The sequence below is a fragment of the Leptosomus discolor genome, chromosome 6 (assembly GCF_034619465.1).
Source record: "Leptosomus discolor isolate bLepDis1 chromosome 6, bLepDis1.hap2, whole genome shotgun sequence".
NCBI lineage: Eukaryota > Metazoa > Chordata > Aves > Leptosomiformes > Leptosomidae > Leptosomus > Leptosomus discolor.
Genome location: NC_141396.1, coordinates 32,208,243 through 32,235,307, shown reverse-complemented (window position 1 = coordinate 32,235,307; position 27,065 = coordinate 32,208,243). Strand labels below are relative to the sequence as shown.

At 38.5% G+C, this 27,065-nt stretch overlaps 1 protein-coding gene across 2 annotated transcripts in view; it reads right to left on the bottom strand.

Annotated features, from left to right (window-relative positions):
• GRID1 (glutamate ionotropic receptor delta type subunit 1) overlaps window positions 1-27,065 on the bottom strand; it is a 553,612-nt gene that overhangs the window by 5,902 nt on the left and 520,645 nt on the right. Inside the window, exons 13-16 of one of the 2 annotated variants that reach the window (XM_086466670.1) lie at window positions 22,604-22,799; window positions 13,985-14,151; window positions 12,405-12,645; window positions 3,151-3,186 (exon numbers count right to left, since the gene is read on the bottom strand). In XM_086466670.1, coding sequence (XP_086322796.1) covers window positions 3,151-3,186; window positions 12,405-12,645; window positions 13,985-14,151; window positions 22,604-22,799 — 640 coding nt within the window. The remainder of the gene's footprint in view (window positions 1-3,150; window positions 3,187-12,404; window positions 12,646-13,984; window positions 14,152-22,603; window positions 22,800-27,065) is intronic. The other variant, XM_086466671.1, reaches the window with a different exon arrangement.

The window sequence follows — 27,065 nt, the reverse complement described above, 5'->3', positions numbered from 1 at the left end:
ATTAAAGACACTAATGTGGCCTCTCGTTCTTACTCATTATTTCTCTGATCTTATCACAAAGTTCAAGAGAAGCCACTCAAAGAGATAAAAATGTTACAAGCTGATTAAGCAGTTTCAGTAAGGCCAAAAACACAGACAAACATCTAAAAAGGAAGGCCGAATATCTGCAGAAAATTGATGCTATAACTATGCCAAAACTGTGATAAGTTGCAACTGCATCCTGCACATGCAAATAAAACCACACTAGATTGGAGCAGAAGAAAAAAGACTGATGGTCCTGACTCTAAATATCAAGCATTAAAAAATCGGAAATGTAGTCAATATGGGCAGACAGGCACACACACCAAGGGATTATCATGAATGCATCAATACTTCCCAGTCAGATGCTGATAACTGTGCCAAGTATTAAAAGCCTGTTAATGCAGTTCTTAATAAGCCTCAGGAGATATGCAGAAAATAATGCTTTTAAAGTAATATAGTCTTAATCATCAATCATAGTGCATTTCTGTTTTGTTTGTTTGTTTCTGTCTTGGGTGACAATATGAAGGATTATCTTTTGGCGAGAGAAAGAAACCAAGACATAAATGTTAATATTACATTTTCATTCTTTAAAGAACAATTTAAAAAAATAAGGCAACTTTGTGATTAGGACTGGGGTTCAAAATTTGAGTGAAGCCCCAGCCTCAGACAGACATTTCTTGTTCTGACCTTGACCAGGTTACATGCCAGTCCCTCTACCATCCATATAAACCACCTCTTAACCCATACACACATGTTAAAAACCACAAGTATCAGCGGTCATGAGACACAGATGATGGAAGGCACCCATATACCTAGCTAGGCAGAAAGGAAGTCTCTAAGGCACTTCCATGCACAGACAGACATACTGCATAACTGAAAAACAAAGCAGAGAAATAAAAGTGAAAGAGCAAAGTTTTTATGCTCAGGTATCCACAGGTTATTGTCTTAGCTCAGCATCAAAACCCACAGCTCCACCCAGCTACCAGCTTCTGTCTGCAGGGTTTCAGACATCATGGACTCAAACATTTAGCTTGTTAAGGAGAAAAGAAGCAGGAACAGCTCTGCATATCTATGTTTGTTTAAGATTATTTTGAAATTGTATATTCACCTAGGGTCATTATTATTACTTTCAGCTACAGCTACTGCACACACAAAACTGTAATACTAATTTATTCGAAGAGGCTCTGGCAGAGTGGCAAAACCAGACATAATTGGCTTGCTTGAGAAGAAAAAACAGTGATGATGTATGTAATAGATGTGCTGCAAAACAATGACAACACAGTATAGCGTCATATTAATACAAATGACCCCTTTTTTATATGACTCAGTTTGCCACCCTCATTATTCTAGAGATTCCGCAGTCAACAACGCAGTGAAATGCCGGGAGATGTGCAAACAGATGCAGCTATGATGTATGTTTGCTGTCATTAATTTAACACAGGCAACTGACCTAGTCAAATAGCACTTAATCTTACATAAAATTTGCTGAGTGGTTTCTGAGTATACTCCACTGGATGCTGGTTTAACCATAACAGTATCTTATTACAAATAAGTAGAGATGCACCTCAAGAGTCTACTTGAAAAACTACTTTATAAATAGGCCCAACTCTGAAATCAAGCTTCTGCTCTTATAAGTGGAAACTATACCACGTATTTTAAATTAGTAACTAATGAAGCTATCATCCATAAAACAGCTGTTAGAAGAACACATCGAGACTGACATCAGTTGAAGTCCAGTTGAGGACTGTCATCCAATTGACAGGATAAAAGAAATGAAAGAGTTTTGCAATATGTTATATTTCATTCAATGTGCAATCATCTTCAAAGAAACAAAACTTCATTAAAAATTATGTACAAGAGGCCACCTTATTCACTAGGAGATGCTCTCTTTCACCAGAGAGCAGAAATTTGTTTACGAAGAGACAGTAATACTTTTTCCTTCTAAGTAAACCTGGAAAAAAAGTGAGAAATAACAGACTACTGCAAAGATGATGTTAATGTGATAGAAAATTGTTTCAAATACATGGCCAGAGTTTATTCGCATCTACCCACAGCCAGAAAATACCTGTAATTTGCGGAAGTAAAATTTATTACCAAAACCATAGAGACCAATCAAATAACAGTGACTTGCTACAGAATTGCTATAAGTAGCAAGGAGCTTCATGAAGTGGTTCCTATCTCCTCACACTCACATCGTCCCCCTCTTACCTAGGCTGGATTTATCTAACCTGAAATCACATGCAGCCAGGGATCTAATTCTTACGATGGCTGTAACCGTCCCACGCTTCATGCCTGTGAGCCTTGTCCAGAAATGCACCAGACAATAAGCTCCCCACCAGCCACTGAAGCTGATGATGCACACCAATTTAAACCAGCTAAACATCTGTCTCTGGTTTATTGTTTCTCTTCAACTGCATCCACATCCACTCTGTGAATAAATATACAGAAGACAGTACCAATGGGACAAGCATTGCACATTAGGTGACAGCAGGCAGTGCCACTGTCTCTTGTGGTGATCTGCTCCCATGCTCATCACAATCCATTACCTAAGTTCAATCACAGAGAAACACTGTCTAGCCCTCACAACCAACAGAAGACTCAAACCCAGAAGGTAAAAGGCTGTGATAGCATCCTCATTTGTTACTCAATACAAAAGGGGACATTCAGCCTCATGCTGAGGTATTCAAGCTTTAAAATCCTTACCAATCTTGGTTCACAAGGATTAAAAGCTAGTAACTCAACTACAAAGAAAATGGATGACTGGTTCACATTACACAGATGTTTCCACAGTTTTCATGAGGTTAAAAATAAACAAGACAGTAAGAGAATGCAAAGAAACATTTTTCAACACAAGCAGCAATATGCAGTACTGAATGAGTGCTGGTTGATGAGCATGCCCATGTCTCTGCAAAGGAACTCTAAGAAGAAAGAAGAACTTGCACATGGAGAAACCTTTACTGTGCACACACTGCATATACTGTAATTACAGGCATTTCCAACAACACAAAGGTTAGGTTCAAGGGGAGTTCCAGGGAGAGGTAAAGATGAGGAGAAAACTAGCAAGGATTCATCTGTGCAGGCATTTTCAAGAACAAACTGATTATCTGTATGTTTATTATAAACTCTCACCCTGCTTCTGAGGCCCAACCTCACATCAGTGGCCATCTCCAGATAGAAACGGAAAGGAAGACATGGGGAGAAAAAAAAAGGATCAAGATAGTGAGGCCAATAATGTAATTAATATGTCACTCTTCTTTAGCAAACATATACTTATTACTTCTTATACTTCCAGTTTATAGAATCATAGAATGATTTGGGTTAGAAGCGACCTTAAATATCATCTAGTTACAAACTCCCTGTCATGGGCAGGGACACCTTCCACTAGATGATGTTGCTTATGTTGCCTGAGATACCAAATTCTAGCCACTGTAACCAAAGACGATGGCCCTGAAGAGGGTGGCGTTTTCAGAATTCAACTACATCTAAAATGACCCTGTGAGGCAACAGTTTATTCTTTTATGAAGTAAAGATTAAATTCACAAAGGTTCTGTTCCAAAACTCACTAAAAATTAATGGATTCTTTAAGTGGCTTTTCACAGCTTTTAAATCCTAAATTATTATCTAGTCCATAAGAGATGTAATTTTTCACTCTACTAAGCCCAAAGCAAAGCAATGCTACCCTTTAACAGTCTGATTTACTCTACTGGAGCATCAGGCATAACAGATTGCTCTATCATCATCCTTCTTCACCACTCCAACCTAATCAAATTGAAATCTCAAAATTTCCCATTTTTTCCTATCATGCCAGGAGTACAAGAAAGAGTTGGCACAGGAGACACAATGATTTGCTTCCACAACCTGTCTGATGCCCAGTGATAGTTGCCTTGCAAAGCCTCTCCTCTCCACGCCAGCTATATGAAAGCCTTAGAAAACTCTTACTCCTGACTATTAACCACAAATGTTTTAATTAAACTGAATTTTGAAAAGGTTTCTGTACCTCCATTCAGGGTTTTGTTTTGGCACCTGTCCAAGCTCTTGTTTCAACATGAGAAAAGACATGGCCAGCCAAACCCTTAAAATAGCTCAGCATAATAAAAATCTGGCCACCAGTTTTCCCAAAAGAGAACTCCTGGACACTGGGTACTTCTGAAGAAATAGTACTTGGTTACGTTAAGCAAGTCCGAGTAGGTTTTTCTATACATGTGGTTATAAATATGGTTCAAAACTTACGGAAAATCGTAATGAAACCATCAAGGGTTTTTTAAAAAATACATATATATTTTCCAAAATATTAGTATCTGTGATTCCTTAATATTTTGCTAATATTGAGCACAAGTTATTTCTCATATTATAAAATGATTTAAATTCAATGGATAAATAGATTTATAAATTGCTTGTTACTGTAAGTTCAACCTTCAGCAAATCACTCCAATGTACATGTAACTTTCACTTTATGCTTTATACATTCTGGTTTCAAAGCAACTCAAGTTTGATCCTACACCACTAAAATGAATGGAAGTGTTTTGGTGATCTGGGTGAGATCAGTATCAAACTCTTACTGTTTTTACATACATGTTTAAATGCTTAGTTGGATCAATCCTAAGGCATTTTACAAACCACAGAAATGTAAACAAAATATTGAGAAAACAGTCACATTTTATGTTTTTTATTTTAAACTTTTACTGATTTCATTATTACTGAACATTCAAACCCTCCTCAAAAAGTCAACTTTAAAATACCACTGTAGGCTGAGATAAAATATACAAACATTAGCTCTGTAAACATTGTGTGAAGAATCTAAAAGAATCTGACACATTAAGGCTCCAACTCAGTAAAATATATAAGCTCACGCCAAGCACATGAGTAGCCACGGAAGTTCGCTGGGATAGGTGATGTAATGCAACTTAAGCAAGTACTTAAATTCACTACCAAACTGTAATATTATACAGGTTGTTTCTTTCTAACTTTCTTGCATGGTAACATTCATTTTTTGAGCTTATTTATGTTCAATTCCCCTCCCTCTGCCTAAGGTTCATGCCGAGTAAACCCAGACTTTATCCCTAAGAAGCCCATTAGCAAGGTTTTCTTATATGACTGAGAGAAAAATTAAACCAAACACAAAACTTCCTTTCTTGCAGCTAGGGAAATACGCTGGAACCAAACTTGAATGCTTCAACACTGCTTTGGGTAGCAGAAGCCTGGGCTCAGTGTCATTAATCACAGGGATGATGTGCCAATTTTAAATCCATTATAGCTTGACCTAAATCTATGGTGATCAATAGCAAGACCTGATTGATTTCACTGGATTCTGGATGAGTACACTGTCTGTGATCAGACATTACAGAATATCTGCTCCAGTGCTAGGCACTTCTAAGGAGAAAATCTTGTTTCTTCACTCATGTAAAAAGCCAGCACCAAGTTAGTTAAGATGCCCTTCCAGCTATTACCAGGTTCTGTACAAGGCAATTTATATATTATAACCTCCTTTTTTTTTTTTTTTTAACTGATTCTTCCAGTTTATACTTCATCATCAAACAACAGTAATGCTGCATTCTGGGATGACTGCTTCCTAACACCGCTTTGCTGATTTAAAAATGCTAGTTAAATGAAGTTTCTCAGCTTATTATAGTCAAAGCTAGTTTGAAACTGAATTTCAGGATGGCATTAAAATGCATTATTTTGCCAGTGTTTACATGATTTATTTTCAAAAAAAACCCTTTATTTATTCTTAGAAAAGTAGAATACAATACAGTGGTACAAACAAATGATCATTTATATGCAACTGAGCAAAAAAAATGTACAAAGATTTCAGACGTCATAAAAATACAGAAAAAATAATTTAAAATAAAAACAAGATAAAATATAGAGGACATGTAATGAAGGGAAAACAAAAATATCAGTTTGATGACCTCATGTTTCCTTTCACTCTCAAAAGGAATCACTCCAGGGGAAATCAAATTGTCAGATAAAACGATAACACCACAAAGGAGACAAGGTAAATGAAGCGACAAAGAAAAATGCAAGGAAAATGAAAATAATTGTGAAAGCATAAGACTTTAATAATCAAAAACAACACTACTGACACCATGCTGAAGGTATGGAAGCCTCGATTACCATAGAATAGTATCTGGTTGGAGAAAAGTGAGATGAACACGGTGCAAACCACAATTCTTAGCAGTGACAAATTTTGATCCATTAGACTCGTTATCTGCTAGCTGGTATTTCCACTTCTAAGGTACACTGGGTTTCACAGTCTTCTAATACCAGAGGACAGTCCTAATGGGTAACTTTCATGACTGCTAAAGCTGGAAATGTGTTTTTTTGAGGTAGGCTAGAATTTGAATATCACTGAACATGGAAACAGGGGATCTTACGGCAAATTGTACAAGGTTGCCCTGGACAGAGATACAGGTTTTCTCTCTTTCATCCTGCATACTGCAAAGGTGTTTGTGACAATTTTTAGAGTAATTCTGCTACCTCCCACTATCCTATAGAGCTAGAGAGTATTGCAGAGTCTAGACTTTTTGAAATTCAAGAACATTTAAAACATTATGAAGCTGGGAGCAGCAGGAAACAGGAATGGTAAGATGCTGTTACTAGCACATCGCTATCTTCCCACTCTGGACAGTGCTTCAATTGCTGCCCCTTTTTTACCATTTAAAAATAAAAAGTGGGAACAGAGAAGCGAGAAGCATCTGTTGAATAAAATGATTTTGCAGAAGCATGAGAAAGTTAAGAAATCATAAACTAAGCTGTAAAGACTGTGATTGTTAATGAATTATAAATTTGACATGTTGTGATACAATGACTAGTAACAACTCAGAAGTGGAAAATTATGCTACTCCTTAATCAGTAAAAACCCAAAGTCTTCATGCACTACAAAATAGCAAACACATTGGGTACAGTTTCTGAAACACATTGCTAGGAGTAGCACAGCTGCTTTAGAAAAAATAAATTTCTGATTTATAATATATATTATCTTAGCTAAGAAAGAATCAAACCAAAAATTTCTTGAGATCATTCTAACATTGTCTTTCAAGAGCTATTTTAAGATTAAGTGAATCAATACCACCTTTTATGGAAGATGCAACAAGTACCAGTTCCCAGCAAAAAAAATCATCCTGTGTAAGTGATAAAGAAATCTTCTTTGAAGTGGCATTGCCTATTTAATTTGTTTTTTAGTGAACGCATCTTGTGTGAAAAATATGGGAATTCAGCATTTTCTCCATTACTAATATGATATTTAATTTTTGCTTTTATGTTTTCATTGTTTTGGAATACAGTATGTGGATGAACTAGGAGAGCTTTCTTAATAGTTCTGAGGAGATCTCAGAAGAAATAATCTTCAAGGGGAATAGTACATCACAATTTCTATGGCACCAGGTTTCAACAACTTTATCTGATTGCTTAGTTATTCAAAAGGGACATACAGTGACTGAACAGAGTTTCCAGAATAAATATTAATTTATTTTTTTTTAATTTTACAACTCCCCAAATTTCTGAAGCTTATCTAAGTCAAAAGATTAGGTATCAGTATTACAGGCTGAGTAGCAGCTGCATAAATTCAAGATTCTAACACACATGAATTGATGTATGATGGCTAAATTTTACTGTGGGTATAGGATGGCTGGGTGTTAACAACAGTTAGGAGAGGATGATTATAAATTCTAGAAAATCTGATTTGAAAAAGAGGACCAAATGTAAATTTTCCTGAATTAGAAAATAATAAGGGCATTTAAACATTACTAGTTATCTTTCCAACGTTAAGAGATTACAAACTTGAGATGCGGCACGGTGCTTCAGCTGCACATTTTTTCCTGATGTTGGAGCTAATCTTTCCTTTGTTAATCTGATCTGATAAGGATTAAATGAAGAATTAAAAATTATAACATTACAATTTTCACATCAGAACTAATCAGAAACATTTTTTACAAATCTGCTTCAAATAGCATAAAAGTATCTTCTATCAATATCCTGAAAACCAACCCAGCTTTCACTCTTGTAGAAGAAATTTCACTATTCCTTGCATGATAGAATTGTGATCCAATGGCAACTGTGTTTGTAGGAAAATAAAGGAAGTCCATCTTTCCTGGAGGTTTATTTTAATGAACTAACTTCAATTGAGCAGGACAGATTTTCTTCATATACAAACAATGTAAAAAATATTCCAGTTGGAAGTAGTCTCCATCTGACATAACTCTTCCTATAAAGTCTCTATAAATGTAAATCAGATTAATGTCAAAAGTCCAAGTTACAGTGTCGGGTTTTAAAAGATGGGCTTCCTGTTCCTCCCAGTTACATAGTTAACACTACATTTTTCACACTCATTTTAATTAAGAGTTGTGATTTATACCACAACAGACATCTGAGTCCTTGAACACCTCAATATATCGGCTCAGGCTAAGCTTCAGAAAAGCCAAAGGAATACAGAGTAGAAGAGAAAAAGACAATGAACAGGCAAGTATCAACACCTTAATGTCAGCTGAAAACATTTCTCCAATGCTAATGAAGGCTGTGCACGTTCTTCCAGCCACAGACTTCACAGACCTTCAACATATAAAATGAGAATCTCTAAAAAACCCCTTTCTCTCCCTCTCTCTAGCAAGCTGCATGGCAGCCCAACCCTGTCATAAATCTGCTAGAGCAAGTCGTGCATCCATCTTCCCAACACGCCTCTCGTTTTTTGAGTTGGCAATTGGTGACATGATACAGCCTACCATGTGGGTCAAGCCAAAGAGAGAACATTACACAATGGCTCTGCAAACTATGACAACTCCTTATTCAATCCTGAATACGCTATAATTTTCTACAACGGATTTGTTCCTAACAGGGTAAGGGTCATAGAAGCCAAACACTGCCACCTTGTCCTTTGCCTCATGAGGTGACTTCTGCATGAGGTGCCACCAAAGTCAAACCTTAGGCTGGAAGAAAATCAGCCCCTTCTGCGACCCTCCATAAGCTCTGCACGTCACAGAAGAAAATGGTTGGGAGACAATCCAGTTCCCACAATTTTTAGGTAACAAGACAACGCTTGTGTTTTGCCAAAGCTTCCCAAAAGCAGAAGAAAATCAGCAGCATTAGTTAAGTTTGCAGCTGCTACTGAACTAAAGACTTGGCTGGAATATCAGATGCAGCTAAAAGGCAGATTTTAATGTTCTGAATACGCTATGCATGCTACAGCTCTGTTATTACAGCTATTGCTGTAGAAATGCTGGATAATACACGGTGACAGAAATGAGACGTCCCGAATACACTCCTGGAGATCAAGTCCCCCTCTTGCTTTTGCTCCCCTAAGCAATGCTCAGCCACCGTTCCTGATGCAAGCAGAGGAGGCCTTAGACTCAATGCTCCCCTCATCCCTGGATCCTGTCCTTTCCAAAGTTTTGAAACTTGGTTCTCCTAAATACTTCGAAAATCTTCAACCAATCTACACCACCCCTTCTGAAAACAGGTTTCCTATCACAATTACAGCACCCACCGGCAATCCCATTTCAATCCCTCCTCACTAGTAGTACATAAAAAAGATACATACCCAGGAACCCCCTGCTACATGCGCTTACTAATTTATCTGAGCGGATGTTGTGGTCCCTGTGACCGGACCTCCGTCCCCTGCCAGCGCTGCGCCACCCCGCGGGGCGTCCACCATTAGCCGCGGGCCCAACGGTCACATACCCGCCTCCGCTTTACAGGGGCCCGGGCCAATCGGAAGGAGGCGCGCGGCGCGGGGGCCCGCTGCCACCGCGGGGCCGGGAGCCCGGGCCGAGGTCTGCGCTGTCGGGTGGTGCCGGCGGGGCTGGGCCCGCCTCGGGTGTGGGCTCGGAGCGGCCGTTACGGTTCACGTGTTACACGGCCCGATCTGCAGGGGGTCCGGGCGGGAACAGAGTTGGGATTGTGACAACAGCGTGGCTGTGCCAGGGTCCAGCCGAGGGTCCCTGAAGGCCCTGCCCATCCATGGCACTGGGTCATAGCCACCCTTCCCTCCGGCTGCTCTGACCAGATCCATAGGTACTTCTAGCTACTGCCTTTCATTGCACTCATCTGTTCAGGGATCCTGCATTATGTTCCATCCTGCATTCCTCACATACCCTCCTTATACTTTCCTGCTGGATGGCTCAGCCTGTGAGCCACCATCCTCGTGCCCTCCTCGGGAACACGCACTTCCTCGTTCAACCTTAACACCTACTTGTGCCAGGGCTCCCACTGACTGTTCCCTCTCTCAGCAGCACCCACATCACTGACCTTTTGTAAGCCTGTTCGTGTGCACTGTGCCTAAGTTTCATTTGCCTCCCTTAACCCAGAGTGGCTGCACTGCCAGGGCAGACCTAGCCCCACACACAGGTGATCTTCCCAAGTACAGCTTTGCCATATGGGTAACTTTAGTGTACTTTAAAAAATGGAAGCTTAAAAGTATTCTATTGTTTGCCACAGAAATTGCAAAAGAGGATGTACAGAGCAACCCTAATCAAGAACACACTGGAGGGAAAGGGAGGTGGAGGAGAAGGATGGGATGGGGAGAAAAGACGGGATAGAGTAACCCACAGGGATCTGTAGTAATCCCTCTTAGAGTTATAAAAAGAGGAATGAAGGGGATGGGCAAAAAGAATACCTAAACTCAGGAAGACAGATCCTTTTTCAGAGATGGAAAGCAAGTATTTAAAACTCCTTGCAATACAAGAGTGAATTATTTCACCTTACCTATATGAAACTGCCTTTGGGGCATTCTCATCTCACTCTACAAAGATGCATAAAGGCAAGTCCCTGAGTGCAGAGAGGGGAACACACTGCAGAGTATATCAAAACAAATACTTGTGCTCACGCAGCTTGAGGACACTTAAGACAACGTCCCTGCCCCTTGCCCTGCCGGGCTTTGACAGCAGGCAGTGAACCACATAGTGCTAGGGCTTGGGCCTTAGCAATGCTAACACGGGGTGGGGCCTTTGGGGTTACAGCAGGAAGTGACTTCTACAAGGCAGCAGGGCAAAATGCTACAGTATTTAACCAAAGGGCAATTAAATTTGCGCTTCCATTCAAATTAAACTTTCTTTATAAGCAAAAGTTTCTACTTGTGCTCTCCCTGTGCCTACCTTTGGAGTGCTGCACTGTGCAAAGCAGGGACATGCCTCTTTTAACCAAAATTTCCTTTTAGCTATTCTACGTTGTGGAGCCACAGGCAAGTGACTTTGCATCTTTGTCCCATGAACGTGGTACAGATGTTTATCACCGAGCACTTGATGGATGAATTCAAATGAGAGAAGCAGGAACTCAGAAGAATGGAATCTTACTGATAAATATTTCACAACATTATGGACTGCAACATATATCTTCAGATCCCATTTGCCAGAATTGCTTACAGGTGATAGGTATGTCAATTAGTGTAGTACTCCTAGCAACTTAAGAAACATAGACTGGAATTGATGGACTATGTACTATTTTCCAGCAGCAGTGCAGCGAGATGCTATTATTTGCTTGTAACAAACATCTGTTCCAAGATGAAAGCAGCTACAAATAACTCATCATCTCCAAAATTACAAGAGGTTAGTTTGTTAAACATTTAATCTATGTAAACAAATACAGGCTTCATGCAAGACAGATCTGAGTATGGACTGATTATTCTATCATAGCATTGATAACTATTACTTGCTGCTATGCATGAAAACTTCCAAGAAATTCTCAGCTGTATTTTCCTGGGTAAAATATGTCATATGAAGGTTAGTTTACTCAGAGGCTCCTACTTTTAGAAATAAAACTGATTTTAAAAGAAAAGAAGCATTTAAACAGTGTGATGGCAATATGGCTTATTCAATTAATAACTAGCTGGTTTATTTTTAATTGCTCATGTACCTCTTAAAACTCATCCTCGGTCAGCCATGATGGAAAACAGCTACCAACTGGGTGGCAGCTGCAGAGCCTGCACAGGATGGACATGGTTTTCACAGCCAATGGATGGGGTCTCAGATCAGAGAAAACACTGCCACGGATGGCACAACGGGGTGCCCATAACTGGCCTCCCCATCACTCACAGCAGAGAGGCCGAGGGCATGTTTCTGAACTACTCTCTTATCCCTAAAGGTGGTCTCTCCAGGTCAGGGTTGAGGCACATTGGTGGGGCAATGTGGGGAAGTTTGCACTGCTGCTGCCCATGCTGTATCTGCTCTATAAATAGAGGACTTTAGTCTCCCGGGCTGCCAGTTTGGCACCTTCCATGTGCACAAAAGACACATTTTGCTTTTTTTTATTTGCTTAGAAACAACCACCCAAAAAGTTATATGCAAAGCTTAGTATGGCGAATCAAAATAAATCAAATTTATTGTATGAGAGCACCTAAAATCCCACAACTTTTGTGTTTTCTACTTTTAATTGTGATAAGAATAAAAGTTATGGACCTCTTTCGGTGTTTCTTGATGACAACGGTTGCTGTTCCACCACAACTCCAATGCTGCCACCAAGCATGCAAGAAGAAGGCCTATTGCTAAAATGCAGAAAACGCCCGCAAAACTGTGAAGCTTGAGTGCCTTCCCATCTGTCTGTGCGTTGGTATGGCTATTCAGGTCACAACGTCCCATCCGTGGCCACCATTTCTGTTTAAGAACATCCAAATCTCCACTTGCTTGCAACTCTAGGATCCTGCAGAAATTTCAAAAGACAAGTATTAGATTTTCAATGATACCTTTTCACAGTTTTCTGGTCTTTTCTGTATGTCACATAACTTTTACATCTACCACCCCACAATTCAAAACTCCATTCTACCACCACTACCACCGTGTAGTATTCTTATTCTGAAACTCTGTTATACGAGGATTTCTTTCTACTCACAGTAGCAGGTAAACTCCACTGGGTAACTTTAGGAAAAAAGAAGAGACTGCCAAAAAGTCCACTGCAATGCAAGAAGCATTTCCAAGGGAAATCACCATATTCCAGTTAGTCATGGTTGGTTTAGCTACATTCAGCTGCAACAGCTGGTCCCAGTAGGACAATACTCAACTCACTCCACTGCTGCTCTCCCAGAATAATTGCACAATCATATGAGACTAAACATGCTACTATTTGTGTGCCACAATACGAATCTGTTTAAGCAGCAACCAACTTATTTACTTCAGCAAATGTAGTTTATTCAAAAGGATTTTACTTCAGTGCTGTTACTTCTTGCCTGAATTATTGTGTTAGCACTTGCTAATTAATCATTGTTTTGTCTCTTGTGAAGTGTCCCTTCCCTCCATGAATTAATTTTGGGTTTGGTTTGGTAATTGTTTTAGCTGTTTACTAGCAATCTTTTCTCTTGAGGCAGCTTTGTCTCTGGTTATACAGCTGGAGTTTTACTCAGAAGGAGTGAGACGAGGAAATCTTGCTTCAGCTCCTTGCCTGGAGCAGAGCACCCGCTCACCTTCTGCTAAGGCCACACATGCCTGCACAACTGCATGTCTTCATTTTGGTGTACTCAGTCACATGAAAAAAGATATTCCTAGCTGCTAGCTCAGAGATCACTAAATGGCATAGTCTTATAGCCTCATAGTCTCAGCAATCCCATGCAATACTCAGCAATTCTTGTTTTCCTGTACTGTTGTGAGTCTTCAACCTGCCTCTCCACCTTAAAGGGTAAACCAGGGCATTATTGCTTACTCTACGGAGCAACAGATTGCTTCATAGCCTGCAAAATGTACCATGAATCAAAGAACCCTCTTCAGTCTCTCTCCTAGCTCACACAAAGCTCTGAGGACATCAGTCCTTCTTCTGCCAGAGGCAGTGATGCCTGGAGGCATGAGGCCACACACCACCTCCAGCCCCATCCTCCCTAAGCAGATGCACATGGTGCAGAAGTAGCAGCTTTGTTAAAGCCTGAACTGATAACCTCTCTGCTGTCACTTATTTACTGTCCTTTATTCAATAATTGCCAAAATTAATGTGAACCACAGATGGTTCCTGGTTGTAGAGATGAATCCTATAAACAAGCTTTGCTTCAGTTTACCTCTGGGAGAAAAGATCTCTGTAGGGGCTTCCATGCTGGAGTGCTATCCCGTATCCTTTGCTGCTGATGCTGTTTCCAATGACTGTCACAGAGCATTCATCATCCGTCAGCGCGGCATATTCCACCACCGTCACATCCCACAGGAATGCATAGTTTCCTTTCTTTGCCTGTAAATACAACATGAACATAACACAATCTAAACTACATTTCTATGTAGGACGAAACCGAAGCAAACAAACAAACCCTGAGCTTGTCATTACTCCATGGTGGTATTTCATTAGGTCAGTTTATCTGTAGACCTCCAACATCTTAGGACATTTCTAATGCTGTTCCCTCCCAGCAGTACCTCATCTACTTCAAACCTCTCTAAAATGTCTACCATTTTTAATAGGAATACACAGGATAACATAGCCAACTGTAAGTATAGGCAGGGCTCACATAACAGGTTATTAATTGCCTTAGCTGATAAAATTTGATGTATGTTTTGCAGGAGACATGGAATGTGACCAGTTCCATACATTTGTGTAAGTAGATGGGTACAGTATGAGCACTAAGTCATGCCTTCTAGTCATCACAGTCATTGAAATGGTAAGTTTGCATCTTTCCTCATATAAACGTGTAAATAAATCAAAGCCCCTTCCAAAAGCTATGTTAGTCCTGTAGCAAAAGGCGTGCTCTGAGCTTAAAGAGTTCCTTCTTTTTTTTCCACAGATGAGAAGAGTCACCAGCATCTCCTGTTATCTCAGTTTTGGGACAAATATTGTTTTATGTTAGCACAGACCCACACAAATGTCCTTAAATGTCAGCCTTGATTGGGATTCAAACCAATGCCTGCATGCAGTGCATATGATGAATGTAAATCACTTGACTTAACAGAAGATGTAAGAAACATCTCTGGATAGGGATTCAGTAAAGAAAAAAGTCATCATTTTATTTGCTTAAATATATTAGGAAAACAATGATTACTTTAAGTAGTAAGTTTTTAAGTCTCTAGTGAACATACAGAACACAATGGAACAGATGGGCTGGAACATCTAATGCAAATAAATGAGTATGCATGAATGTCAACTTCCAAGCCTTTTTTTTTTTTAAAAAAAAAAAAAAACAACAACTTAGGGTGATTCCAGATCTTTCTTTAGGTCAGAACAAAGCAAGGCAGGGAGCTGAAGTCCTGCATATATTTCTTTATGGGAACTGAATCACCAAGCTGCCCTAGCAAATGGCTGCAGCTCTGACATGGAATTAGCTCATCCTTCCGCATATTTTCCATTTTTGTGTAAGCTCAGTTTTGAATTCACCTGTAAGCCTGTAAGACTTCCTTAGTTATTTTATTATATTGGATTCCTCACTTGAGCAATTAAGATAATTTTACTTCACTATGCTTTGACATAAACCATAGCTTTCTGAAGTCCCTGACAGTTGTTTAAACATGACAATAAATAGATGGGTGAGTTATCTTCTGGCAGGTAGAATCCAGGGAAACAAAGATTAAACGTATGTTGCTTGCATTTTCTGTAAGCTGCTTGCCACAATCTACCTCTTTCCCCCACTTCCCTTTTAACTGCATCAAGGCAATCAAAGATCCCCAAATTTATTTGCTTCTGAATTAAACAAGAGTAAAAATGTTAAATCCTTCCTCTTTGGTAAGATTTAAATTAGTCTGTAGTGACCACTTTGAAAATAATTTTTTGTTAAAGGCATGCCACCACTGTGGGTCTGTCCACACTTTCTCCTTTGTCACCTCCTTGCTCAGTTCAGAGTAACAGCAATTAATGCGTATAGCCTCAGACAACTATTGCTATACTAGTACAAAACATCATTAAAATCTAAACTACAGTATGGGCCTTACAGGAGTTATTCAAATAGGAGCCACAGGACTCTACTGTTAAAATCATGCATTGATTTAGCTGACACAATTTATTAAACTAGCATGCTTATAAAAATAACTCTCACTTCAATGTCACTATATAAAGCCAGACCAGAGCAAGGCTTCCACATTTGCATTGAAATACTATACCTGGCTGTCTACCTAAAATGATAATGGTGGCACAAAGGAGGAACAGAAAGAATAAACAAATCACTTTTTTACTATGTGCAACAGCTAGAAAAGACTTCATAACCTACCAACACAAGGATGCGTAAAAAATTAAGGATGGCAAGGGAGTGATTCCTCAAGGCATCTAGCCTATATTCAGCCAGCAACCTACATTCTTGGAAGCCTAAAATGTGCTTTTCAAAGGGATTTTCTGAATGATCATGTACCCATAACTAACTGGGTTGTTAGCAGCAAATCTCTGCATCTTGTCTCCTGCTCTTCCTGTGATGGGCTTTAATGATTCACATTTTATGCTTTCACATCTGTGATGGTGCTGATAGGCCTCCTACCTGGTTAGGGACAACAGGCAATGAGCATCAGGCCCACTGGTGTTGCTGGCAGGAAAGGACCATCAAAAGCCCTATTTTTGCACATCTTAGGCAGGTTGTGTGCCATGGTAAATAGTACATAGGCTTTTGCGCCCTATGACAGAAAACTGTCCAAGTTCAAGTGCGTTAAAAATATGTACTCATGGGACCAAACACAGAATTTATTCAAAATCCCTGTTATTAGAGAAAAAAAAATTGCCTGATGGATATACAGAAACAGGAAACCCAGAAAAGATTTGACCTAAATCACTGTGCTAAAATGTGTCTTGCATTTTTCTGTTGTTTTCTTTTTTTTTTTTGTATGCTTGTTTGCTTGTTTTAAAAAGATGTAATTTTTAGTTGTTTCAGATTGGCTCTGTAAATCATCTTTTCAAATTTACAATTTAGAGAAGAACACTGACAACATGTCATATATTCCTCATCTTTTCCTTAGTAATACTTGAGGAACATATTCTTCCTCAAAGATTTTATTTCAATTATAAGGCAATGTCTAGAGAAAAATCACATGATCGATTCTGCTTTTCAAGCCTCAGTTTTCTGTATGTTACTTTGTATAGAAGAGCTTTGTACAGTGACTTTCAATGTTGGATAGCAGATCTTTTGAAAAGGTCTACTTGTCTTGCATTTGCAATGTTGCTATCCTAAATTGTGTCCTACAACTGTAAATGATCAATAAACAAATTCTACCAGGTCTCTTCATATCAATTTTATATTTTTTAATGACAGAAATCATTCTATCCAGTGCCATCACATCTGTAGAGCATTATTTCCCTAACAGCCTGATCATTTTAGCAGAAACAGGAATCTGAGTTTTAAACTCTTAGTTTTGCATACTTATTAACTCCCAGAAATACTGGAAGTAAAACTGTTTCCACTTTCTGATTGCCTGAAACAGAATCTCCAGAGATCCCTTTCTTCTAAGGGAATATTTGTCTCTTCAAAATTTTCTTAATTTCTTTGCTTAATTTTCTTCTCTGAAGAGTGGAAACCTTGTGCTGTTAGTGTGTTCATTGCATGGAAAGCTTCCTTATGACCAAATGTTTAGTTGCTGTCTAAATTCAGCATCCTTCACGTCCCTGTTAATATCTGCTGTGACAGCTAAGCAGTATCATTTGTTCAATTTAAAGAAAAATCGACAAACTTTGAAAAGCGTATGTGCAAGACACAACCACACACATACATGTTTAAGATATATTTACTCTTTATATACCTGAACTAGGCAAGCAGTAAAAGCCAAATAAACTCAAATTCACACTTATTTTCAACCAAAAATCCATCAAAAACTTTTTAAAAGTAGTTTAAACTTTTCAGTTTTTTCACATGAAACAATGCATGCACGTGCATGTGCATACCTACCATACATACCTTCCAGGCCAGAGGAGTACTGGAGGCAGGAAGACTAAGAATTACAGAAAACACCTGGTACTGACCCATGGGGTGTATGAGCAGGAAACATATCAAAGTTCCCTAGTTGCGTATGACACAGAGGTACCTACCCATGCAACTGAGTCCTGATCACAATATAGCAAAGATCCATATCCTCAGGCTCTTGCATTCACAGCTCAGCCATCTAATGCCTGCATTCTATATTTTTAAGGCCCAAAATAGAATAAAAATGTTCTAGTGATAAGACATCATTGCAAAAATAATATATAGAGAGAGATGGTAAAAGGGAATGTGGCAAACATCAGCAAAGAATAGGTAAGATAGCTTGAATAAAAAATGACTGAAATGAAACATAGAATAGTAAGCTAAAATTTATACTTTAGACTTTTAATTGGCTTTCATAGTTTGCTCCTTTGCTATGGCCTTATTGCAACACTTAGCATGAAGGCATATTGCAGAACAAACCAAAAATAGCTCGGTTAAACTTTCAAAAACCTCTTTTAACAGAAATTTGGCCAAAGCAGTGCTCATTTATTCCACCCAGGTGGAACCACTATGGTGGTTTACACTAAAGATACCAGATTTATCTTTGGTTGAAGAGGTTTAAGAAAACAGATTTAAGACAAGAAGAACCTCCTAGGCAAAACTTATATTAAAAATATTTCTTCTTCACAATCATAAAACATTAAAAGGCTAAGGAAGAGTGCTTCCTAGATACAAGAAGGGCCACAAAGAGATAGTAGTACTTCAGAAAAGCAGTAAGCAATCTCATACTGTCACTCTTCAACATGAAGGGAGATGGAAGAATATTGTTCAAAGGATCCTGGCTTCCTGATGGTAAACCAACGGTTTTTCAAAGAAACCATGGCAACAAACAATAATAACTTGAAAAAAAAAGAATTTGAGATCAACCACTGATATGTCTGTGATTTATCTGAAACTTATGAACTACCATACTAAAGACAAAAGTGCCTGAATAATGCAACATTCATCATTAATTTACTGCCAGAACAGAGTGTCACTGTAGCTGATCCCATTATATGGCTGGTACCACAGAAATATCAAAAAGTGACCTTTACATTGGCATTAGTGGAGTACTTCAAAAACATGCTTGGATAACATTTATTAGCTATAAAAAAGTGCTTTAAGAGAAGCAACACAGTTCTAATAAAAAGAAAACATGCCATTTAATCCTGTTCAAATTATTTAAAAATTAATATCATTAAGGAGCCACTACAGGATGTAATATATTCAGACTTTAAGGAAGCATTTGCTTTTACTTCAAAGGCTGATAGGTGAAGAAATAGAGAAATTTATGAGGACCCATGAAAACATATGGATGAGCAACCACAATTCACAATACAAAATTCATTGTGGACAATAAATTATTGGGGAAAATAGTTAAAAAAAAAATCTTACTCATTGAACTTTTAAATTAAATTTACTCTCAAAATAAAAATGAACAGAGGTGACTGTTCAACAAGAAACAGTCTGATTTAACGTTTAGTATTCATTATGGGAGAGAAACTTCATGAAGGAAGCAAAAAACGGAAGGAATAAACTCTTACTGTGCCATTGCCTAAATTGATGATACATTCACATTTTGTACTCTATTTGGTTTTGATCACTTTCATCAAAAGTGATAGACAGGAAGAAATGAAAGGATTCAGAGAAATTTTGGCACCAAATTGATTGGACAGGGGAACAAACAGTGTCCTCTAAAGCAAGGCTTTTAAAACATAAAACAATAACAGTTTAATTCTCCTATGTATATATATAAAAGATATATATGGGATCATATCACTTAATTCTTTCAAAGCAAAAACGGCTGCCCACAATGAAAAAAGCCACAGGTTATTATATGTGTTGTGGTAATTAATAATTACCCAGAACAGAGTGCCACTGGGTCTTACGCAAACAGTTTGCTGAGATTTACAAATGGCTTAGAAATGTGTGTGATTCCAGTACCAACGTCCACCCAGTATAAGACAGCAGGAGCTACCCACTGTATGCTTCTTGGGGATCCTGGCTGTGGCTAGACCCAGAAATAAACTTTCCATATGGCAGCGTTAGTCAATCCTCATTTGTTATAGTACCAGAAAACTCAAGTGGCAAAACAGCTTTTTGTATGGACTAGTGATTTGTCTGGTAACCTTCTCTTATGCTGTGCGGAGACTTTTATGAATAGGAGGATGTTTTCCATCTGCAATGACGACTTTCAACTGCCTTGGGAGTACAACAAAAGCAACTTGCCCCCCTTGCTCTGAAACACCCTTCTGTTGCTTAGGTGACTTTGCAGAGCATTAATGCCCTTTCCGTGGCTCTACCAGTGCTGCAAAAGCTGTGCCTTGGCAATGGGAGATGGTCACTGAGGCTACAGGGACTGTGCTGTGTCTGAAGAGAGACCACTGCCATGGCAACCAAACGCCACAAAAGCTTTCAGGACTTTCTTCCACTATTATCCTTTTGTTTTTAGGCAGTCAAAGGTAGTACAAAAATCTCCGGGAAATGGAGAGAGGTAAACGGAACAGGCACAAATATCTGAAATACCTGCCCGTACCATAAATAAGCAGTATGCTCCTGTTTTGCATTGAAGCAGCATTGCTGTTTGTAACTGCAGCTGAACCGTGGTGCTGTCTGAAGAAAATGGAAAGGGGAAGGCGGGGATAAAAGGTAATAGTGATATTTTTTTTCGCATTGTGTTAGGCAAGTCTTTATTCAGAAAAATGTTTTAGGGATCTTTTTATGCTAGAGAGATTTAGATTTTCCATTTCTTATGAAATAAGTTTTTAAGGCACATTTACATCTCTTTCATGCAGCAGGTTTACAGATGGAAAGTCCCATTTCCTTCACTGACATAAATTCTCCTTTAGAAAAAACAGAATTTCTAGCTGCAATATTTGACATGGAAAACTTGACTGTTTATTCAAAGAGCTCAATGAGCTAGGAAGAGCGACATTTGAACTATAAACACAACAGATTAGTTGACAATGTTATTAACTGTTAAGTCCAGTTTATGTAGATGTCTAATCAAATAGCAGCCTTGGTCAGCTTTGAGGACTGAAATTAATTTGGCTATTGTTGACATTAATTGAATGAGCTGATCAAGTTATATAAAAATCACCCTACAATATTGAAATCAAACTTAATATGAAAAGTTATTATCACATAGACAGGATGGAGCTGCCAGACAATATAATTGGTACTCTAAACAGCCTGCCAATCTACAGTTACATTTCTGGCTTAGGCAAATTTAGCTATCACAAATGGCAGCATGCAGCAGGCTTACAGAATAACAGTAGTTACAATCTCATGGCTAAAGAGCATCCACTGACATAAGAACGGTAAAAAAGGAAAAAAAAAAAGTAGAATAGTGTTCATTTTTCTAAGGTAAACTGTTTTATTATTGGTTTTAATGCTAGGGTACATAGAGAAGTACTTAATGTCTCTATTTCTACCTCCTTTAAAAGCTAACAAAGTCTCTTAAATTGCTGAGCAACACACCACAGACTTCACTATTGCCAGAGCTCTACTTTGTACTGAGGAAGAAAGAAAGATGGAAGAAAAGGCAGGGTGAACCAAAACTATTGACTAAATACTGAGAAGACACAAGAGTGTTTGTATAAAGATTTTGTCCAAAAGTTACACAAGTAGTTGGGAATCTTATGTTAAAATACTTTGATTTGGAAAATGGGATGGCCTATGTTACTGTGTTCATGCCCCTTATGGCACTGTTAAATTTCAGATGCTTTCCCTCTGTTCAGAAAAGGTTTCAAAAAAAAAAAAAAAAAAAAATGAGGCCCCATCCATTTTATTATTTCCGACTTAGAAAAGCATAAAGAACTAGTAATGTATTTATTCAGAAACAGTGTTTCTCTGACAACAGAGTAACTCTGCTCAATCACTATGTTAATAACAGATGTTAGCTTGTTTTATGAAAAAAATCAATTGACAAATAAAGAGGACACTTCACTGAAGGAGCAGCACATTAAACTTTCGCCATGTCTGCATCCCTTCTGCTGTAGCATATTCCTGGACACATGCCGTTTGATATTATTTACTATCCACTTTTGGTGAGCTACAAGATGGGAGGCAGAGAAGAGAGGCAGACTAGAAGTGAGAAAGTGTGGATGTTTGTATTTGCATGATCTGAACCAGGGCTGTTTATCACAGGACTTGTTACAAGGATGTAGGATCCCAAGCTGTTATATATCAGTCCTTGAATACCATATAAATGCTCAGTTTCTCCAAAAAAAATACATAGTCATGTTTGAAAGAAATAAAAATTAGGTGAAAGCACAGTGACATGTAAAAGAGTATATGCATTTTTAAAAGTCTGGAATAAAGAAAGGAAATCTTGCATTAAATTTCTGTTCTAAGAGACATGAGTATATGTTCAGTGAAGCCCTTGATTCTTACTCGTGTTTCCAATAAGTTCAATCCACCAACTCAGAAAAAAAATTACTCAAATGAGCAAAGGACAAGAGTCAGTAACTGGATAATGTAAAGAATGACTTTGAAAATAGTATTATCAGAGCTCACAAGAAACCGAGAAACCTTATGGCCAGATCCAAAGGAAGACTTACACACTGAAGACTTAAGCAGAGCCAAAATACTTAAATTTAAAACCATGACCCCAAAGTATGATTCTTACCTGCCATTAGGTTACTAAAAGGAACTTTAGATAGGGATTTTTAAAAAAAAAAATATTATGTAGTTGCTTTCCTATGACTTAACATTACTAGCTTCATGCAAACAATATTGATACAGCACAAAAATTAAATTAAAACCCCTGTGTTCCAGTCTTACCTTCCTGATGCCTTCAGAAGGGTTCGATACACAGTTATCTGCCCCATTATTCTTACTGATAGTCCTCCACAGTTCAGCAAATGTGTTATCCTGTTCCAAAGGGTTGGTCCCTTTTGCTTTGAAGTATTCATACACTGCTGAATCCCTGACTGTACCATAAGATATATCCATTTGTTTGGACAGATCCTGAAACGTTCTGAAATTCAAGCAATATTAAGGTATTAGTTTTATGTAGTACATTACCAAGATTTCATTCATTAAATAATTTCTTTCTATGTCTGTCATTAGTTAGCACTTACCCTCACCGAGTAACTTTTGCATAGCTCTTTCCTCATCATAGAAGAAAACCAAGGAGTCATTTAATTCTATTGAGGTTGACACAAATTTAACTATACCCAAGCTCTTCTTCATCCCAGTAAATATATATATTTTTTTTTTGGACAGTTAACATCCATGTTAAATATTACGATGCCAAGTTTGCCCAAGAATGTAGTGCAATAAAGACTTACTTGAGCACAGGAAAAACTCAGATTATAAATTTAAACTCCCAGCCCCATTGGCATCACCAGAAATACCTTGCAGAATTCAGTGCAATTAGTTTGCAGTTATACCAATACTCCATTTGGCTCCAAATCAATAGGACTGTTTTAAACAATCAAATAAAAGCCTTGCTTCCAATTTCCATTAAGTCTCTCTCCCTCTATCTCTTCATAGCCTCTGGTAAAACAGGCATTTTTCATTCACACACAGGGCTAACTTTCATTTACTCATCATACCACTCTGGAAGTGTAAATGAGCCTCAACATGAGTGGCTGTGAATGCACCATTTATTTTCAAATTGTACAGAATGTATTTCACTCCTGTTTTACAGCCTTTTCTGCAGAGAAAAGTGTAAATCACTGCTTGCATCAATGAAAACCAGGCCAAGTTTCAAAACATTTAAGGTGGCATCACTGCCATCAGAAGAATCATCCTAGCTGTTTTCCACCTCCAGACGTTCATTCTGTTCCTGTGCCTCCTTCCTTTTTCCTCAAGTATTGCTTCTGTGCAGTGCCACCGTTTTTTCATCTGAGCATACACACACACAACCACACATTCAACCATTGACCACCACATGGGGCAGCAGGGACCAAACTGGATCTCACAAATAATGGTTTAAATAATTGTTTATTTTATGTTTTATAAATGTGTAACTTCACATAATAACAATGACATGCCTCTGATATGAGCAACTGACTAACACTGTTTGAGATCAGCCAAACTAACACAAGTTCTGCACCCCCCACCTCCCCCATTTCTTTTTTCCCAAAAACAATCTTTCAGGAAAATAAAAATCCTTCTTAAAACATCTGAAAGGCCCGCTCATGCCACCTGCACCTGCCTCCAACTCCTGTAGTGATGAAAGCAAAACATTTTGCCTTGCAGCTCTTGCAGAAGATTTCTTCACCATGCTCCTGAGGAGCTTTCTCTTGGCCCTTGAGCTGAAGCTGTCTTCCACAGCTGAAGACTTGTCATAGCCAATATTTTTCTGCCACCCTCTTCCCTGTTTCACTGGGGGGATGCCACTGCTTACACCTCACATCCCTGTAAGATTCTGTGCAACACTATTTAAAGCAAAGCTATCTGGGCATATACATATACTGTATAAAACATATATAGAAAACTCTTCCATCTTCTCCGTCACATCACCTCCAGGCCTCCCAAGTTTGTCTTCAAAAGAGCCCCTTTGCCAGGACACACTGCGTGGGAGCCTGTGAGCTCTGTCCCCAGGGCTGCAGTTCAGCAGGGATGCCTCTCTCACCCCCACCAAAACTCTTCAAACTCACAAGCTGCTTCAAACAGTTTAAGTGGTTTAAGTTCTTAAATTGTGTTAAGGACTTTTTATCATTTTAAGCTGTTAAGCAGCTTTAAGTAACTGTGTGAACAGTTTTTCTCTATATACATTGCACACTTGTGGATTTCGGCTAACTCTGCGAGTTACATCAAACCCCAAACCTCCTGTTAGTTCCCTAGCTGTGTATGTGGCACTTTGGTAAAGTACAAAATGAACACCCTGGTAGTTCTGGAAATTCAAAATTCTAATGTAAAATGAGAGAAATTGTGTTGGTTTTATTTCTCTCTTTGTTTAACAATCCCAAAAGTTATATTCTGGTCTCCTCAATGTTTCCTGTGCATTTCATTGAACAGGACCATTTTTCCTCCAGTCTTGATCTAAATGATTACATGCTACATTTAGTTCTGTCTTTATTTTTTAAAATAAGCTCCATCATATCCCATGGAATTGCTTACATCCTGTGGATGGATGATCTGGCTGTTAAAAGACGCATTTCTGTCTATTCCATGTGCAAATGATAAAGAAAGGTGCTCAATACACACAGAAGGGTTTCTGTGGCAACCTTTTTCACACCAGGTTTGGCATACAGATTTCTGTGTGTGTAGGAGTGTGTGTTTGGTCAAAGCACAGTAGCAGAAACATGTTTAGGTAATGATCTTTAACACAGCTTTCAGCTGATAACATTACAATTGCCAACTGCTCATGCTGCTATTCTGTTTGAAAGTTTGAACATCAGAGTTAAACCTGCAGATTTAGTAATGTCAGTATTTTCTGAATCACTTCTACTGCCTCTACTACTGTGGAAGCTTTTTGTCAGAAATATGCCTTTTGTTTTAGCTAAATTGTACTTTATTGACAATCACTACTTTTGTTTTAGCTAAATTACATTTTATTGACAATCAGGACTGTACAAAAGCACAGTACATGTTGCTTTTCTAGCAGCACAGTTTCTTCAATTCTCTAAACATCACAGGGCACAGTGAGCAAATTCAGGGTTTAAATCAAATGCTTTGCAATAAACAGATAATCAGTACTGGTGGCAAGGAGGGAAGCATAGCCTTTGCCTGAGTGTGGTGAGTAAGGCAACTACTGCCCCTTTAGCTGACAGAATTTCCTTGGAAGAGAGAATGTGCAGTATTGCGTGTCCTAAGGATTACACGTGCCTGTCTCACAGTGCCCCATTTGATGTTTTTGGCTTAGAACAGCCACTTCCATAGGAAATTCTCCATACTGCACCACCATTGGAAATATCCTGAGAGAGACAGATGGTCACCAAAGGATACAGTGAGGAGTACGGTTGGTAACCAAACTTGCAAGCAGTTCCTGTAGTGTAAATTCAGAAGGATGGTGACTGCGTGAGAAAATAACCTTATGCCTTTACCAAATGGACTGCTTGGCCAAAAAAACATCTCAGAAACTATCCTGACAGGGAATAGAGTAGATCACAGTTCTTACTCTGTATAAAAAATGTCTCTGTACTGTATTTCTACACTGAAAGTGGAGGCGATGCTCAGCATCTCCACGGCCACAGACGTGATCAAAAGATCTGGATGTGGCAGGTACAGTCACATACATAAAAAATACTGAATGGAGATTAGCACCTCCTGGCTTTTACAGGGTGAATTAAGATAATCACGTGCAGTTTTTAAACATTGTTATTTTAACTCCCTCAGATTTGTCATTGCTAGACAAAATCATTCACTGCTACATTTCAGATACTGGTTGTATCTTACAATTGTGTCATTCTCTAAAGGCAGCTGCTTTCATGGTTCTTAAGCTTTATTTTTGCAACCAGCCGTTAGCTGGACCCACCTTCTTTAGCCACTCAAATTCTTGTCTCACCTTCCTACAGCAAAGATTTCCTGCATTTAATATATAAAATTATTTGCAACAAAAATGTGTAGCATAACAAGATGCCCCATTAACCTTACCACCTCAATTATGGGATCTCACAACCCATTAAGGGCTCTCTGTAAGTGTAATTAAAGATAAAGCTAGTAAAGAAGAAAAAGCCAATGTTCCTCACTTACAGTTACAGGAGCCGAACTTTAATTCGTAGATAAATACATCCACTGTGTGATTGCTATAATAGACAAGTACATGTAAACCAATTGATTTAAGTAGATGTATCTGTGGACAATCTAAACTGCATTATCAGCCAAAAGATATAATGTGCGTAGTTATGCCTGCTAGATAAATGCAACAATGGATATATACTTTCCGGTGAGGTTGCAATTACTTCATGTAGAATCAACTGAAAACTGGACTCTTTCCTTGTTTTATTTTTAAATAACATATTGACATAAACCATATGCTGCAGAATAAACAGTCAGGCAATAGCTGCACTAGCATTTATAATTAGACTACTAGAAATAATTGCCAGAATAACCATACTGGTTAAGTCACTAATAAGAAAACATCTCCAAAAAGTGTAAAAGACTCATGTAGCTGTAGATAAGTAAGACTAAAAATATGCTGTCAATACAGGTTTGTTTTACTCTGGAACTGCTATAATCCCAATACTTTCTGGTTTAAAAATCTTGCCTAAGCGACAGACTAAACCTGTCACTAGGTGCTTTGAGGTAACTGCTGATCAATTAACTCAACTGGCTAGGGATTCATGATATC